The sequence below is a fragment of the Aotus nancymaae genome, unplaced genomic scaffold (assembly GCF_030222135.1).
Source record: "Aotus nancymaae isolate 86718 unplaced genomic scaffold, 86718_ANA_hifiasm-v0.15.2.pri h1tg000062l, whole genome shotgun sequence".
NCBI lineage: Eukaryota > Metazoa > Chordata > Mammalia > Primates > Aotidae > Aotus > Aotus nancymaae.
In genome coordinates this window covers 41191767-41207140 of record NW_026988476.1, presented here as the reverse complement: position 1 = coordinate 41207140, position 15374 = coordinate 41191767, and the positions used below count along the sequence as shown (strand labels likewise).

General features: G+C 42.8%; 1 protein-coding gene across 2 annotated transcripts; it reads left to right on the top strand.

Annotated features, from left to right (window-relative positions):
• Positions 1 to 2132: 2132 nt before the first annotated feature.
• LOC105710037 (RNA polymerase-associated protein LEO1-like) lies at positions 2133 to 15052 on the top strand. 2 transcript variants are annotated; one of them, XM_021673159.2, is made up of 8 exons: positions 2133 to 3197; positions 4231 to 4376; positions 5402 to 5486; positions 6813 to 6907; positions 7795 to 7929; positions 9496 to 9631; positions 10742 to 10910; positions 14485 to 15052. In XM_021673159.2, exons 1-7 carry the CDS (start codon positions 3117 to 3119, stop codon positions 10907 to 10909), a joined length of 846 nt encoding a protein of 281 aa, XP_021528834.2. In that variant the 5' UTR covers positions 2133 to 3116; the 3' UTR covers position 10910; positions 14485 to 15052. The 2 variants fall into 2 exon arrangements, with proteins under 2 accessions (XP_021528834.2, XP_021528835.2); XM_021673160.2 differs by lacking the exons at positions 10742 to 10910; positions 14485 to 15052 and adding an exon at positions 8698 to 8759 and having other exon boundaries at positions 9496 to 9588.
• Positions 15053 to 15374: the final 322 nt, after the last annotated feature.

Below are 15374 nucleotides of genomic sequence, written 5' to 3'. Positions count from 1 at the left end.
CTCTGCCATATGGAGTCTGCAAAAATCCTGACCCTTTTTATGTTCCCACACGTCACGCTGGTCCACTGCATCGATGACATTATACTGATGGCATCTGATCTGATGAGTAGGAAGTAGTTGTACTTTAGATGCCTTAGTAATCACCATGCAAATCAGAGAGTAGGAGATAAGTCCCATCAAAATTTAGGGGCATGCCACCTCAATGAAGTTTCCAGGGGACTAATGGTCTGGAGCATGTCTGGATAGCTCCTCCAAAATGAAGGATAAGGTGCTGTACCTTGAATCACCTACCAGTGAAAAAAAATGCCTGGTGGATCTTTCTGGATTTAGAAGCCAACGTACACTTTATTTCTTTATGCTACTTTGACCTTTTGCCAAGCAAGGCAGAGATGCTACCTGCTTTAATTGAGGACCAGAATAAGAGACTGTTCTGCAGTAATTCCAGGCTACAGGGCAAACTGCTCTTCCACTTCAGCCTAATAACCCAGCATATCTGATAGTGCTTGGTATGTCTGTGGCAAATATCACTGCTGCTTGAACCCTGTGGTTAGAATGAGCAAGATAACTGAGTATAGGTCTCTAGGGATTTGAAACATACCCACATCCTCTTGTAGACAGTCCCTTTTAACACTTAATCATGGGACGTCAAGTAACCACACAGGCTGAGCTTCTCAGAATTAACTGGGCATTTTCTGTCCCAGGAAGCCATAAGATTGGGCATATGTATGGCAGTCTTTCACCAATCTATCATCTAGGCCCACTGAGGTCCAAAAGGCATGAGAAGGTTCTTGTTTAGGTGACTTAGGCTCCCTTAATACAGACTCCTGCTGAATTCCCTCTTCTATCCCCTTCTCCAAAAGCAAAAAGCCTGGTTTCAGTTATCTGCAATTTATTTACTCATTTGTTCAGTCCCCATTATGCAAATAATAAAATGACTATGGGTATCTGCTCAGCTCTGGGCCACACACAGTGGCCATGCAGGCCAAGTTCCCATTTAATGTATAGTTCAAAAAGCTCTACTCATATTGAGAATTAAAAAGATTCTAGTAGAGTTCAAGAAAGGGGCAGCAACTGCAAATATCTTTAAAGAAAACACCCAAGAAACTCAAACTGAATGCAATACACTATGCGCTTATGTGTACTGTGCCAAATGATTTAAGATTTGATACAAATTAGGCTGGGTGCAGTGGTATAAAATGGTAAAAATTATGCATGTAGCTATTCACTACTCCTGGTACATTAAACTTATTAGCACTTTTTTTTTTTTTTGAGATGGAGTCTCGCTCTGTCTCCCAGGCTGGAGTGCAGTGACACGATCTCGGCTCATTGCAACCTCTACCTCCTGGGTTCAAGCAATTCTCACGGCTCCCGAGTAGCTGGGATTACAGGTGTGTGCCACCATATCACCCTAAGTTTTGTGTTTGGTAGGGATGGGGTTTCACCATGTTGACCAGCTTGGACTTGAACTCCTGACCTCAGGTGATCCACCCACCTCAGCCTCCCAGAGTGCTGGAATTACAGGCTTGAGCCACCACACCTGGCCATAACTCACACATAGTGACTAAGCAATGGTAGCTAGACTAATCAATGGTAGATAGATAGCCTAGTAATGGTAGCTTTTCATTTTCTAGTAATGCACACATTTTGGCCCTGGCTCCTGATACAAGTTTCTTTTGTGTACTTAGCCTCACTTATGGATGCATCGCTTTCAAAAGCCAGGAATTTAGGAAAGGTTCATAACATTTTTATAGAACCTTAAGCTTCTCGAAGGGTAAACTCTAGTAAAATTTCTCTAAAGAATTGGCCAGGCATGGTGGCTCAAACCTGTAATCCCAACACTTTGGGAGGCCATGGTGGGTGAATCACTTGAGGTCAGTAGTTTGAGATCAGCCTGGCCAACACAGTGAAATGCTGTCTCTACTAAAAATATAATAATTAGCTGGGTGGGTGGCACGCATCTGTAGTCCCAGCTACTCAGGAGGCTGAGGCAGGAGAATCACTTGAACCTGGGAGGCAGAGGTTGCAGTGAGCCGAGATCACACCATTGCACTCCAGTCTGGGTGACAAAGTGAGACTCTGTCTCAAAAAAAAAAAAAAAAAATTGGCTAGGGGCGTGGCAGCTCATACCTGTAATCCCAGCACTTTGGGAGGCCAAGGCGGTTGGATCACGACGAGGTCAGGAGTTAAAGACCAGCCTGGCCAAGAGGTGAAACCCCATCTCTACTAAAGATTCAAAATTAGCAGGGTGTGGTGGTGGGCTCCTGTAATCCCAGCCACTTGGGAGGCTGAGGCAGGGAATTGCTTAAACCCAGGAGGCGGAGGTTGCAGTGAGCGGAGATTGCACCACTGCACTCCAACCTGGGTGACAGAGTGAGACTCTGTCTGAATAAATAAATAAATAACACTCTGAAACTCAGCAGCTTACAACAACAAGTATTTACTATATCATGCTGATTCTAAGGGTTAGGAATTTTGGAATGGCTTTGCTGGGTGTTTCTAACTCAGAGTCTCCTGCAGGCTGCAGTCAAGATGTTGGAATGGCACTACATTATCTAAGGGCTTGCCTAGAGCTGAAGGATCTGTTTCCAAGATGGCTCACATAGCTCTTGGCAGGGACCTTAGTTTTTCACTATGTGGGTCTCTCTGTAGGCAGTTTGAGTGTCCTCACAGCGTGGCAGCTGGCTTTCCCCAGAGCGAGTGACTTAAGAAAGAACAAGACAGAAAAGCCACACTATCTTTCATAGCCTCTTCTTGAATAGAGGTTGTATTCTACTGATGACATAGATCAATCACGACACAGTGTTGGAGTAGACTACACAAGGGCATGGAAACCAGAGGCAGGAATTATTATGATGGGCAGGAATCTTGAAAGAAGCTGGCTGCCACAGTGATTGCCTTTCACCCACCAGTTCTACCTCCTCCTTTCTCCAAAGACACTCTAGTTAAGCTTCTGAGAACCAGGCTTACAGAGCCAGTTTGAGATTGGTTTAATGGAGATTTGGTTTATGAATCTTAGGATGATGTTGAAGTGGTGGACCAAGAACTGTGTAAATAACTTTAGTTGGAAAAATTAATACTGTACATTTCCCTCAAACCCTGAAGATCCTAGTGGGACCATGGATCTGTTTGGAGATATAGAGGACATTTCTTCTGAGAGTGATGAGGGCAGTCAACCACCTATTCCAGGACAGCTGGTTGTAAGTACAATCACCAATGTCAACCAATCCCATTATTCAAAGCTAAAAAAAAAAAAGCTTCAGAGGCGGATGAGTCTGTCTCTCTCATGTTGAGAGAGGACATGGAGAGCTGAACATCTGATGAATAGGTGACTTTCTTAGCTATATTGAGAATTTCTGGCTGTAAGAAGGCACAGAAGGAACTACTCAGAATGAGGTTGATGCCAAACTTTAGGGGCTAGACTGTGAGGAGTCATAATGTAAAAACCTTTGATTTAAAGGTTTTTCTTATTCAAGCCTATGACAAGAAGCATGAGCTATGTTGACATTCTCTGATTTTAATAGTTGCCTAGTATTGATGGGGTGAATAATCTCACACTTCTGTTGCTGAATATATCATGCAAAATATTTATGTCAACAAAATAGATACTTACACTTTTTTCTAGTAATATAGGCTAACAGATCTTGTTTGTCGTGTTTTTTCTGCTTTGTTTTGCCCTTTTTTTTTTTTGAGACGAAGTCCCAAAGATTACAGGCATGAGCCACTGCGCCCAGCCTGTTTTGCTTTTTTGTAGGCATGAGGTGAAGTTTTAGGGAGAAGCTTGGCAGAGTTGCTGTTTTATCCCTAAAGTGGAGTCTAAATTTACTTCCTGGCCAGGCATGGTAGCTCATGCCTGTAATCCCAGCACTTTGGGAAGCCGAGGCTGGTGGATCACCTGAGGTCAGGAGTTTGAGACCAGTCTAGCCAACACAGTGAAACCTCATCTCTACTGAAAATACAAAAATTAGCCAGGTGTGGTGGCGCAGGCCTGTAATCCCAGCTACTCAGGAGGCTGCGGCGGGAGGATTGTTTGAACCCGGGAGGCAGAGGTTACAGTGAGCTGAGATCATGCGACTGCACTGCAGCTTGGGTGACAGAGCGAGACTCCGTATCAAAAACAAAAAGAACAAAAATTTACTTCCCATCAAACCTGCATTTGCCCAGTGCAGGACGAGTAAAGCTAGCGCATTTCTAAGGCCTCTTCAAGCTCTCACATTCTGATTCCTTTCTTAGGATGAACATGGAGTGCCTCAGGATCAGCAGGAGGAAGAGCCAATTTCTGAAACCATAATAGAAGCAGAAATTCCCAGTGTCAACTCTGATTTAGGAAATGAATTGTATTTTGTTCAACTACCCAAGTTTCTCAGTATAGAACCCAAGTAAGAGGAGTGATTAAAATTTTCAAGATATTGAAAAAAATATTTCAAATAAATACTTCTTATTTATCATGAGTTGAGTAATCATAAAGATGGGAGATTTCTCATAATTTTGAAAAAATAAATGTAGGATGTACTGTGGTAGAAAAATGAATTACTGGTGAGAGAATTTTAATGCTAATAATTTTTCTAGCATTTTGGCACTTTCTTATACATAAACAGATCATAATGGATGAAGGTGTTTTTCACTAGTATAAAGCTGAAAAATCAGAAATTAAGAGTGATAAAGTCTGCCAGAGAAATCACAAATATTCTGGCCGGGCATGGTGGCTAATGCCTGTAATTCCAGCACTTTGGGAGGCCAAGGTGGGCAGATCTCTTGAGGTCAGAAGTTCAAAACCAGCCTGGGCAAAATGGTGAAACCCCATCTCTACTAAAAATACAAAAATTAGCTGGGTATGGTGGTGTGTGCCTGTAATCTCAGCTACTTAGGAGGCTAAGGCGTGAGAATATCTTAAATCCAGGAGGCAGAGCTTGCTGTGAGCCAAGATTATGCCACTGCGCTCCAGACTGGGCAACAGAGTGAGACTCTACCTCAAAAAGAGAAAAATCACAAATGTTCAATGCAAAAGCCATTGTGAATCTAGAAAAGACAATTATTTTGCACTACAAAATAGTGTCAATGGGTATGATTCACTAATATATATGCATGCAGGCTCTTGTGCAATTAAACACAACACATTTTCTTAAAAAATATGGGAAGACCGTGTGTTGCCTATACTTTAGAAGACATATTTCATCAAATAACATTTTGGATTGCTAATTGCATTTGAATTTTATTTCAGGCAATGTTTTAGAAACAAATTTCAAGAAAGCATGGTAATTTGCATACTTCTTTGAAGGTTTACATGAAGTTATTTATCTACTGTGATTTTTGAAGGTGACACATTGTAAGAGTGATTAAATATAGTATTAATCATATTCCTTACTAAATATGGCTAACATGACATTAAAAACACAATTTTTAGACCTTTTGATCCTCAGTTTTATGAAGATGAATTTGAAGATGAGAAAGTGCTTGACGAGGAAGATAGAATCAGGTTAAAATTAAAGGTACCATCCCATACTTTATTGATTTTTTCTTTTAAGTTTTTCCTTTTATAAAGTAAAACAGGGATGACAACTTGAGACTTAAGCTTGGGAAATCCTCTTATGTTTCTTGTTCAATAGCTCTTTAGACCTAGGAATTAAACATCTTTTCAGAATATTTTTACGGGAGGAGGTATGTGCCCTTTTTTATCCCTGTGGAATTGTCACTTTCTTTTTTGGTTGCAGTTATGCCTTTTTTGACATAAGTAAAGATAAAATTTTTGAAAATTGTTAGCTACTTCCTTCAGGATAAATAACAACATAACAAGTTATATGGAATTGCCTGCACATTTTACAGTGGGTGGATCCTGGCCATTTCCCACAATAGAAATGTTTTGACTCTTCATGGATATTCAAACTATGCACAAAAGAGATCTTGTCATTAGGTGGTTTCTCTCTAAGAAGACCTGTGACGGCAAAGCGCTACCAACTGCTCTCACAGGCATGCTGTTTTTCCTTAAGGGGGTTTTCTTTAAAACATTTTTTTTTTCTAAATTTAAAACTTATGGTTTTTTTTGAGATGGGCCTCGCTGTTTTGCCCAGGCTAATCTCAAACTCCTGTGCTCAAGTGATCTTCCCACCTCAGCCTCTTGAGTAGCTGGGACTACAGATGCACACCACCTTGCCTGGCTAAGGATTTCGTATTGAGTTTCTACAGGGGCTCCAGTGGTAGCACTGGGCAGGGGCAATTTTTGTTGTTGTTGTTACTTTTGTGACTTGGAGTTCTCTACCATATGGGTAGAATAAATTTAGACTCAAAAACAGGGCAAAGCACTGATCTCGTTTTAATTTTTTGATTAGTTGTTTATTCTTTTAAAAAAATTGTAATTTCATGCACAGAGCTTCCCTGTCCCACTAGGCGAATGGGGCACTTTTTAGCCCTTCTTTCATTGGGTTTATCTTCAAGTGGCCCCACTATCTTCAAGTGGCAGAGGTCTCATTCTAACTTTCTACCTCATGTGGACCCAAAGCCTCATGCTGTCTCCTTTGGATCTCTTGGTGTGTCTTGTCTGATAACACCTCCGGCCTGCATCCTACTTAGCTCCTGCTTCCATTGCTATGAACTGGAGCTCAGAAAAGATTTAAAGAAAATGTCTGGTTAGTTTAACCAACATCTCTAGGTATTGGTAGCAGCTAGGTTTCAGTTTTGCTGCATCAGCTAGTTTTTGTAAGCGTATTCTATCATTACCTACCAAGTTTTTACACATGATTACAAATCACTTGAAGAAAGAAGAACATTTAGTTAGTTAAACTGGTTTAACTAACCAATGCCTTTGGGTTTTGAACCAGGTAGAAAATACTATAAGATGGAGGATACGCCGGGATGAAGCAGGAAATAAAATTAAAGAAAGCAATGCTCGGATGGTCAAGTGGTCAGATGGAAGGTGAGCACAAAATGCCTGAAGAATACTGACATACCAAGAGGGAGGCCTGGGATGAGTCAGGTTTTCTTTGTAGAACCTTCTTTTGGGGTCATTTTCTCTTTTTTTTTAAGACAGAGTCTTGCTCTGTCGGCCACGCTGGAGTGCTGGAGTGCAGTGGCGTGATCTCAGCTCACGGCAACCTCCATCTCCCAGGCTCAAGCAATTCTGCCTCAGCCTCCATACTAGCTGGGATTACAGGCATGTGCCACCGTGCCTGTCTGATTTTTGTATTTTTAGTAGAGACAGTTCACCATGCTGGCCCGGCTGGTCTTAAACTTCTGACCTCAGGTAATCAGCCCACCTCAGCCTCCCAAAGTGCTGGGATTACAGGCATGAGACACCGTGCCCAGTCTGGGGTCATTTTCACTAAAGGATTTACAAAAGTCTAGGTCTGTGGCATTACCTAGGAAACCTGAGAGAAGTAAATAGGGTAGAGGTCTTATAGCTGTGCTGGTGGTAACTTCAGAAATGAACTCAAGATGTGACAAAAGCGATTATATCTACCTTACTGATGTGAAAGACTAAAGTTAGCTCTCATTGGTGAGATATCAAACATGACAAAATGATATTTTGGAAAACTTGTTTCTGCTTTGCTAATGAAGTGACAGAGATTTGTAAAATTACAAAACAATTATATTTCGAGTTAAAGAGATGATAGATTTTTACCACTTTTTACTTTGGAAGGAGACAGGTTATTTATAGCATCTTTTCTGCTTTTCCTATGAATTCAGTATACGGACAGGATCTAGCAGTTCCACACTATTTTAAGCCAAGCTTGCAGGGCAGAATGGAAGCCGTAGGACTCATTAAATATCCACCCTAATATTTGAACTGTTTCTCATTTCCAGCATGTCCCTGCATTTAGGCAATGAAGCGTTTGATGTCTACAAAGCCCCACTGCTGGGCAATTACAATCACCTGTTTATAAGAGACAACACTGGTCTGCAGGGACAAGCCGTCTTTAAATCCAAACTTACCTTTAGGTAACTATTCACACCGACACATGATTACTTGCCATTAAAGAGCAATAAAGTTGAGATAGTACAGCTCACCCCTGGACCATGGTCTGGTTCTCATATACCTTTTTCAAGTTTACTCCAAGCTGCTATTTCTCAGGGAGCCAGTTCATCCTATCAGAATTCCCAGGAGAGTGATTACAACCCAAAATGTAGGTATATTAATCCACACTGATGAGTGCACTTGGTAAGAAGCCTGGAGAGTTTGTCCTTGCAGCTCTGCTGCGCAGCAGGTCCTTTCCCTGGGGTGAAATTGACCTGGGAAGTTGGCCATCAGCAGAATGGTGTTGATGTGTGTCAGCAACATACCCAAGAGGCTGGGCTCTCCCCTCCCCTGAGGCTGCAGCAGCCTGTGCCTAAGCAGTTAGATGCCAGGGCCAGGTAAGCTCACTGTTGTGGCCCCTTCTCCACACCTTCCCTCTGACGGACACAGTACTGTTGATTAGGAGTAGGCTTTCTTCCAGAGGTGGAGTACTTAAAAGACAAGCGCTCTTTTGGGGGACATGGAAATTTTCTAAAATCAGATACGGGTCATGACTATACAACTTTGTTTAATTGAATACTTAAATGAATGGGTGTTATAGTATATAAATAATATTCAGTAATCTGTTGGTCTTTTTATAGACTATAAATAGGGATAGCTCTGAGGTTATGTAATTTTGAGGAAGGGTCACAATCTCACTAATTTCCAGCTTCCTTATCTATAAAATGGCGATAACAACATCTATTGCACAGGGATGTTATATCAATGAAGTCAAATAACACATGGAACATCACACAGAGACCTGGCACAAGTGGTGAGTGGTGCTCAATCCAGTCTCTTAATCATCTCTCCTAGAATAGCATCCTGAAAGATGCGTGATTCTGAGCTTGCTTTTTTTCACTGTCCCCCGTGCTCCATACCGGGATAATATTTGACTGCCTGGCACCATCTCATTCCTGATGTCCCATCTCTCTGCAGCCATGCTCTCTTCCAGAGACTCTCCCCTAAGGATCATCCTCCTCCCCTCTGATGTACTTAATTAAAAGCTGCCTTCCTGTAGGCAGGAAGACATTTCTTTCTGTCTCAGGACTTCTGGTCTAGCTGTATTATCCCCTGGGCTGTTACGAGGCCCCTGCTGCTACTGTGACCTGCCTCCTTGCTTTGACTTCCAATTTTTTCCAGATAAAGAGACTCATCTTTAGTTCCCCAATTGCGCCTTCTGGAATCTGTACCTCCCTCTGGGAACTGAGATTTCATATTCCTTCTCTTCTCCTCTGACTGCAGTTGGGGATATTCTTTGTAAAAGCCTTTGACCTTGCCACCTGCCTCCCCTCACTTCCACTGCACTCCCACTTCAGCCCAGTCAGCTTTCCCCAGGAGATAGGGCAGAGGGAGGAGCTTCTCAGGAGGTTGGAGAAAGAAGAACTGTGGTTCTGCTTCCTCTGTCTGCTGAGTGTGAGGTCCTCGTCCCCAGTTGTTTTTGCTATCGGTATGACTGCCTCCAAATATTCTTAGTAACCAGTGAAACATTTTTGTCCACTTCCTGGCAGACCTCACTCTATAGACAGTGCTACATACAGAAAAGTGACCCTGCCACTTGCTAAAAGAAGTTCAAAGACACAGAAAATTAGAATTTTACCTATGCTGGGTCGTGATCCTGAAGGCCAACACACAGAAGTGATGAAGGTATGTTTGCTAAGCTTTCTCCTGGGACATTAAGGGTAGTAAGACCTATGTTTTCCAGAATATTAATTCACCATTTCTTATTGCCACTGCTGTTTTATTTCTTGAAGTTATCAGGGAGCCAGTTTAACTTTCTTAGTGTGTAGTTAACCACAGTAATTATCAATGGCTGTTTGGTGAGATTGTACCAAAGAACTCTGAAATCTAGAAAACTGAATATTTAAAAAATGTAACCTTTCACAAACACACATTGTGAACCGCAATGTGTGAAATGCCAGGCAGATTTAAAAAATGGAGTCTACCTTGTGGCTCAAGAACTGTCCCCTAGTAAGCCTCCCCATTCTGTCACTGAAGTTCTGGGTTGAGGGGTCAGGACAGGAATATCTGGGAGCCATGGGAGTTTGGTGGAGCCTGGGCAGGTCAGGTGGTTGTGGCTCAAGGATGAACAGAAACAGCCTCTGCTGCTCTAGGGGGTCAATTTGGGTGAGTTGCTTCTCTCTGGGCCGAGTGGCAGCACAAAACACCAGCACAGCTCTGGAGGACAGGCCTGTGCCAATGCCAAACAAGCCGGTTAGTGTCAGGTCTCCCTTCTGCCCTTTTTTTTTTTTTCTGAGACAGAGTCTCACTCTGTTGCCCACGCTGGAGTGCAGTGGTATGATCTTGGCTTACTGCAACCTCTGCCTCCTCGATTCAAGCGATTCTCCTGCCTCAGCCTCCCAAGTAGCTGGGGACTAGAGGCTCACACCACCACGCCCATCTAATTTTTGTATTTTTTGGTGGCGATGGGGTTTCGCCATGTTGCTCAGGCTGGTCTTGAACTCCTGACCCCAAGTGATCTGCCTGCCTTGGCCTCCTGGAGTGCTGGGATTACAGGCATGAACCAATGCGCCTGGCTCCTTCTGCCTCTTCACCCTTGCATATCCTTCACACCTACAAACCAAAGGATCCACGTGGAGTAACAGAGGTGTGATGGGGAAGATGATACTTCGAAGACACATGGGAGAGCTGTTATCCTGGACTAGGCATTATGTCTTCTTTATGGTGAAAATAGATGCAAGAGGGCACAAAAGTAGTTTCTGTTTTAGGCTAAAGAGGTTATTTGCTTCTTTACAGAAAGAACGCTTGAGGGCTTCCACTCACCAGGAGTCTCAGGAAATCCATCTGCAGGAGAAGCAGAACCAGCAGGGGCCAAGTGTCTCCTACCAGGACCCTGGTAGTGATGATGTGGAGGAGGAAGGCAAGGACACCTTCAGTCTGGCTGCCATTAAAAACTATTACTAAGGTGAGTCAGGTGTGACAGTCACAGTTCATCATTTCAGGGTGACAGTGCCTGCTTTTGCTCTGGTGAGCTCTTACTCCTTGTCCTACTGTTTACTGAGAACGAAAGTACGAAGGCTTTTTGTTTTTCTTAGGGCTACTCTCCCAAAGAAAAGATTAGCTGTGAAAATATGGCATTCTCCAAATAAAATAAATTAAACAATTTATGTTGTTGTGGATGGAAATGTATAAAAGGCAGTTCCCCTGTTTGTAAAATTGAAGACCCAATATTTAAGTTTCATAGTTCTTAAAAATGATGTGTTATAGGTATTTAAGTGCTCAAATAACCTCTTTAAGAACAAAACCTCTCAAATCTAGTCATTTCAGCATGTCTGAAAGTTCTACTTACTTTCCCACTGAAACTTTTAACAAAAGTTAACACCTTCAGGAAAAATGTACAGTGGGAAGTAACAATATTTGGCAGAAGAAACATTGAGGAATAAACCATCTTTGAAGGGGAGTTTCATGTCCCAAATTCCTTTGCTATCAGAGGAACAAGCCAGAATCTATTCCTCAGACAGTGATCAGGGGTCAGAAGATATGACTCAAAGATGAGTGACAGCAAAGAAATTCAGTAATGAAGTAAGACCAAATGTATTCAATTCTCAGAATTTACCCTGTACTCAGGAGTCAACTGCTGGGAATATTGCTCACAGACCAGGCAGGCACAAATTAACTGTCTACACACTTGACTGAAATCCACTGAGATCAGTGCAGCAGTAGGACTAGGGGTGGCCCAAAGGTCTGATACCCGTGATCTGGTAGGTCTTGAAAGGCTGCATAGAGGAGGAATACTCTGCTGGGTGTTGAAGAATGAGCCGAAGTTTGCAACACAGAGGCCAGGTTAGGCACTCTAGGAAGATGGAAAGGCCTGTAAAGAAAGGTACAGGACCTGAGATATCAAGTCTTGGCTACAGAACTACAAATTGCTTCATGTAGGTAAAGCAAGGAGTGGTCTACCATGTTCACTGTGGGAAACTGGGTGTCTTTAAAAATTTATTTAATTAATTTATTTATTTTGAGATGGAGTCTTGCTTTGTTGCCCAGGCTGGAGTGCAATGGTACGATCTTGGCTCACTGCAACCTCTACCTCCCAGGTTCATGTGATTTTCCTGCCTCAGCCTTCCAAGTAGCTGGGGTTACAGGCACCTGCCACCATGCCTAATTTTGGTATGTTTTAGTAGTGACGGGGTTTCACCATATTGGCCAGGCTGGTCTCGAACTCCTAATCTCAAGTGATCTTCCTGCCTCGGCCTCCCAAAGTACTGGGATTACAGGCATAAGCCACCAAGCCTGGCCTTTTTTTTTTTTTTTTTTTAAGACAGGGTCTCGTTCTGTTGCCTAGGCTGGAATGCAGTGGCATGATCATGGATCACTGCAGCCTCAATCTCCTGGATTCAAGAGATCCTCCTGCCAAAGCCTCCTGAGCAGCTAGAACGACAGGCATGCATCACCATACCTGGCTAATTTTTAAAATGATTTTGTAGAGATGAGGTCTCACTATGTTGCTTAGCCTGGCCTCAAGCAATCCTTCTACCTTGGACTCCCTAGTACTGGGATTATAGGCATGAGCTGTGGTGCTTGGCTTAAAACTGGGTATTTTTATTGTTTGAATATAATAGTAGTTGAGGGGCTATCTATCTCATTTGTTATAAAAATATTTTGTTTTCCTTCAATAAGATCAAAGGTGCAAAGAAATTTTAAGTCTCTCTTTTATTTTTAAGATAGTCTTGCTATATCGCACAGGCTGGAGTGTAGTGGCACAATCTTGGCTCCCTGCAACCTCTGCCTCCCAGTTTCAAGCAATTCTTGTGCCTTAGCCACATGAGTAACTGAAATTTTAGGCATGCACCACCAAGCCCCGCTAATTTTTTTTTGTATCTTTAATAGAGATAGAGTTTCGCCATGTTGGCCAGGCTAGTCTCAAACTCCTGGCTTCAAGTGATCTGCCTGCCTTGGCTTCCCAAAGTGTGGGGATTACAGGCGTGACCCACTATGCCTGGTCTTAATTATTAATTATGTAAGAGAATCACTATGGTATTGCCCATTGACCATATTAATTCATTGAATGTTTTCTGAACACATGCTCTGTTCTAGAGATACAGACGAGAAAAACTCCCATCGCAGTGACAACAATGGTCACTGTGTGTTCATTTATTTTTTCCTCTCTCTATATAACACACATAGTTGTCCCTTAGTATCCACAGTGGATTGGTTCCAGGACTCAGAATATACCAAAATCCACAAGTGCTCAAGTTGCTTATATAAGATAGTTTAATTAGTATTTGCATATAAACTATGTACATCCCCTGCTTTAAATCATTTGTAGGATGGGTGCTTTGGGAGCCCAGCACTTTGGGAGGCTGAGGTGGGCAGATCGTTTGAGCCCAGGAGTTTGAGACTCCCATCTCTTAAAAAAAAAAAAATTAAAAATTGTCCCTGCTACTCAGGAAGCTTAGGCAGGAGGATCAATTGAACCCAGGAGGTTGAGGCTGCAGTGAGCTATAATCGTGCTACTGCACTCCAGCCTGGGTGACAGAGCAAGACCCTGTCTCAAAAAAAAAAAAAATCATCTCTAGATTGCTTATAATACAATATAAATGCTATGTAGGCTGGGCACGGTGGCTTCCGCCTGTAATCCCAGCACTTTGGGAGGCTGAGGTGGGTAGATTACCTGAGGTCAAAAATTCGAGACCAGCCTGGCCAACATGGTGAAATCCCATTTCTACTAAAAATATAAAAATTAGCCAGGTGTGGTGGCACACGCCTGTAATCCCAGCTACTCGGGAGGCTGAGGCAGGAGAATTGCCTGAGCTCTGGCAAGGGAGGTTGCAGTGAGCCGAGGTCATGCCACTGTACTCCAGCCTGGCCAAAAGAGTGAGACTCTGTCTCAAAAAAAAAAAAAAGTTGTTATACTGCCTTATTTAAAAATTTTTGAAACATTTTTGATCTGTGGCTGGTTTAATCCTTGGATATGGAGGTCCAACTGTACTGAATTTTAGAGAGAAAAGAAGTGAAGTACTGGGGAAGCTGGGGAACATATTTCAAGTAAAACAATAGAAATGTCAGTCAGCATAGAATGAAAAGTAAGTATTCACAGGGTGGGGTGGCTCACGCATGTAATCCCAGCACTTTGAGAGGCCTACACAGCCAGATGACCTGAGGTCAAAGTTTGAGACTAGTCTGGCCAACATGGTGAAACCCTGTCTCTACTAAAAATACAAAAACTTAGCCGGGCATGGTGGCACAAGCCTGTAATCCCAGCTGTTTGGGAGGCTGAGGAAGGAGAATTGCTAGAACCCAGGAGGCGGAGTTTGCAGTGGGCCAAGATCGCGCCTTGTACTTCAGCCTGCCCCGGGGAAACCTAAGTTCAGTTGCCTGATCTAGACAGTATCTGTGGGGACATATTTGGCTACCAAGGGTGGAGAAACTGAGTTATAATCTGAAGGGCTGGCTCCCTGTCAGCTCAGAACCACTTTAGATAAAACTTCAGGAAACATTTTATATTGAATTTTATGTCTTATCTCATATTTATTCAGGTAAACCTTCCAGAAAGAGGAAAGCAGGGCGTGAAGAGGAAGATTATATAAAGCCCTAAAATGTGCACTCATTGTATTCAAGTTTGTTTTAGAACAATGATGAAATGACTTGTTTTAATTGAAGTAAGTTGAGTTGCTTTTGCATAATCCTAGTTGTGAATAAAAAGTTTTCAAAAGCAAGTCCATGACTTTAGAAAATCAATTTTTTCCCAAACAGGATTGTTTTGTGAACTGTTTGCTGTGGGAGGGTCTTAGGTTTTAGTGCATTCCTGTTGTTAAATTTGGCTCAGTTGTGGCCTCCTTTAGGATGTCCTCCCTGGCCTGCCTAGCTGGGTTTGGGGCCTTGTGCTCGGTATTCCCCTTAGTATGGCATTAATTCCATTTCTCATATAGCATTGTGCTCTTGGAAGAGCAGGTACCACAGGGAGAGCTCACTGGATACCTGGTACTTAACCAGTGCTAAGTGGGCCTGATCACTTCTAATCCTTAGGGCAGGTGCCGTTATACCCCTTTTAGAGATGTGGAAACTGACGTTTAAAGAGCTTAAGACCTCTGTACAAAGCTTTTATTTAAGTAAACAAGTAAGCTTTTTTTTTTTTTGAGATGGAGTCTGGCTCTGTCACCCAGACTGGAGTGCAGTTGCGCGATCTCAGCTCACTGTAACCTACGCCTCCTGGGTTCAAGCAATTCTCCTACCTCAGCCTCCCTCCGAGAAGCTGGGACTACAGGCACATGCCACCACGCATGGCTAAGTTTTTGTATTTTTAGTAGAGACGAGGTTTCACCATATTAGTCAGGATGGTCTCGATCTCCTGACCTTGTGATCCACCCGCCTTGGCCTCCCTAAGTGCTGGGATTACAGGCATGAGCCACTGCACCCAGCACAAGTA

What these genes read in the sequence shown, in the direction of transcription:
- LOC105710037 (XM_021673159.2), top strand. Translation starts at nt 3,117, where the DNA reads ATGGATCTGTTTGGAGATATAGAGGACATTTCTTCTGAGAGTGATGAG. An exon ending in CTATTCCAGGACAGCTGGTT is followed by an intron (nt 3,198 to 4,230) that starts GTAAGTACAATC and finishes TTCCTTTCTTAG; the next exon opens with GATGAACATGGAGTGCCTCA. An exon ending in AAATCCAAACTTACCTTTAG is followed by an intron (nt 7,930 to 9,495) that starts GTAACTATTCAC and finishes ACTTCCTGGCAG; the next exon opens with ACCTCACTCTATAGACAGTG.